General features: G+C 41.2%; 1 protein-coding gene across 1 annotated transcript; it reads right to left on the minus strand.

Annotated features, from left to right (window-relative positions):
* Nucleotides 1-46: 46 nt before the first annotated feature.
* On the minus strand, nt 47-1,067 carry LOC115870347 (zinc finger protein 615-like; the record flags this gene model as incomplete). Its single annotated transcript, XM_030886293.2, has 1 exon — nt 47-1,067. A coding segment is annotated over one exon (942 nt), but the record flags the coding sequence as incomplete, so codon positions are not given.
* Nucleotides 1,068-1,069: the final 2 nt, after the last annotated feature.

Here is a 1,069-nt window from a genome sequence, read left to right on the forward strand (position 1 = left end):
GGAGAGGTTTCCCACCGGGACTGAATTTAAAGTTTATTCACTTTTGTGTGTTTGCTTATGTGATGAAAACTTAGAAGCACTGGAAAACGTTTTCTCACACACATTGCAGCTAAACGGTAACTGCCCTATATGAAATCCTTGATGAAACATAAGCTCTTCCTTTGAAACCTTGAAACCTTTGTCCCACTCACTGGATTGAAGGTTTTCTCTTTGTGAACTTTTTGATGTTGATTGAGTGCTGACTTCTGGGTATAAGATTTTCCACATTGATTGCAGGCAAAGGGATTCTTCCCTGTGTGAAAACTCTGATGTCCTATGAGGGATAACTTCTGAATGAAAGCTTTACCACACTCTCCACATACGTAGGGCTTTTCTCCAGTATGCGTTCGTAGATGAATTTTGAGATTTCCTTTCTGGGTGAAGCCTTTTCCACATTCACTACATACATGGGGTTTTTCACCAGTATGAGTTTGCTGATGAATTCTGAGCCTCTTAATACTAATGAAGTGTTTTCCACATTCACTACATACATGGGGTTTTTCACCAGTATGAGTTCGTTGATGAACACTGAGAGAGCTCTTGTTAATGAAGCCTTTACCACATTCAGCACATACATGGGGTTTCTCTGCAATATGACTTAGCTTATGAGTACTGAGAGCACCATTTCTGATAAAGCCTTTCCCACACTCACTGCATACATAGGGTTTCTCACCAGTATGCACTCGCTCATGTACAGTGAGACGGCTCTGCATTGTGAAACCTTTTCCACAATCAGTACATATATGAGGCTTCTCTGCAATATGAGTTAGTTTATGAGTCCTGAGAGCACTGTTTCTGGTAAAGCCTTTCCCACACTCACTACATACATAGGGTTTTTCACCAGTATGAATTCGCTCATGTACAGTGAGACGGCTCTGCACTGTGAAACCTTTGCCACAATTAGTACATATATAGGGTTTCTCTACACTATGAACTTGATGATGAGTACTGAGAGTTGTGTTTGTGGTAAAGCCTTTCCCACACTCACTGCATACATAGGGTTTCTCACCAGTATGAGCTCGCTGATGTA

This window comes from Echinops telfairi, unplaced genomic scaffold, assembly GCF_000313985.2.
Source record: "Echinops telfairi isolate 266 unplaced genomic scaffold, ASM31398v2 ScPeMD7_655;HRSCAF=1070, whole genome shotgun sequence".
In the NCBI taxonomy this organism is placed as follows: domain Eukaryota; kingdom Metazoa; phylum Chordata; class Mammalia; order Afrosoricida; family Tenrecidae; genus Echinops; species Echinops telfairi.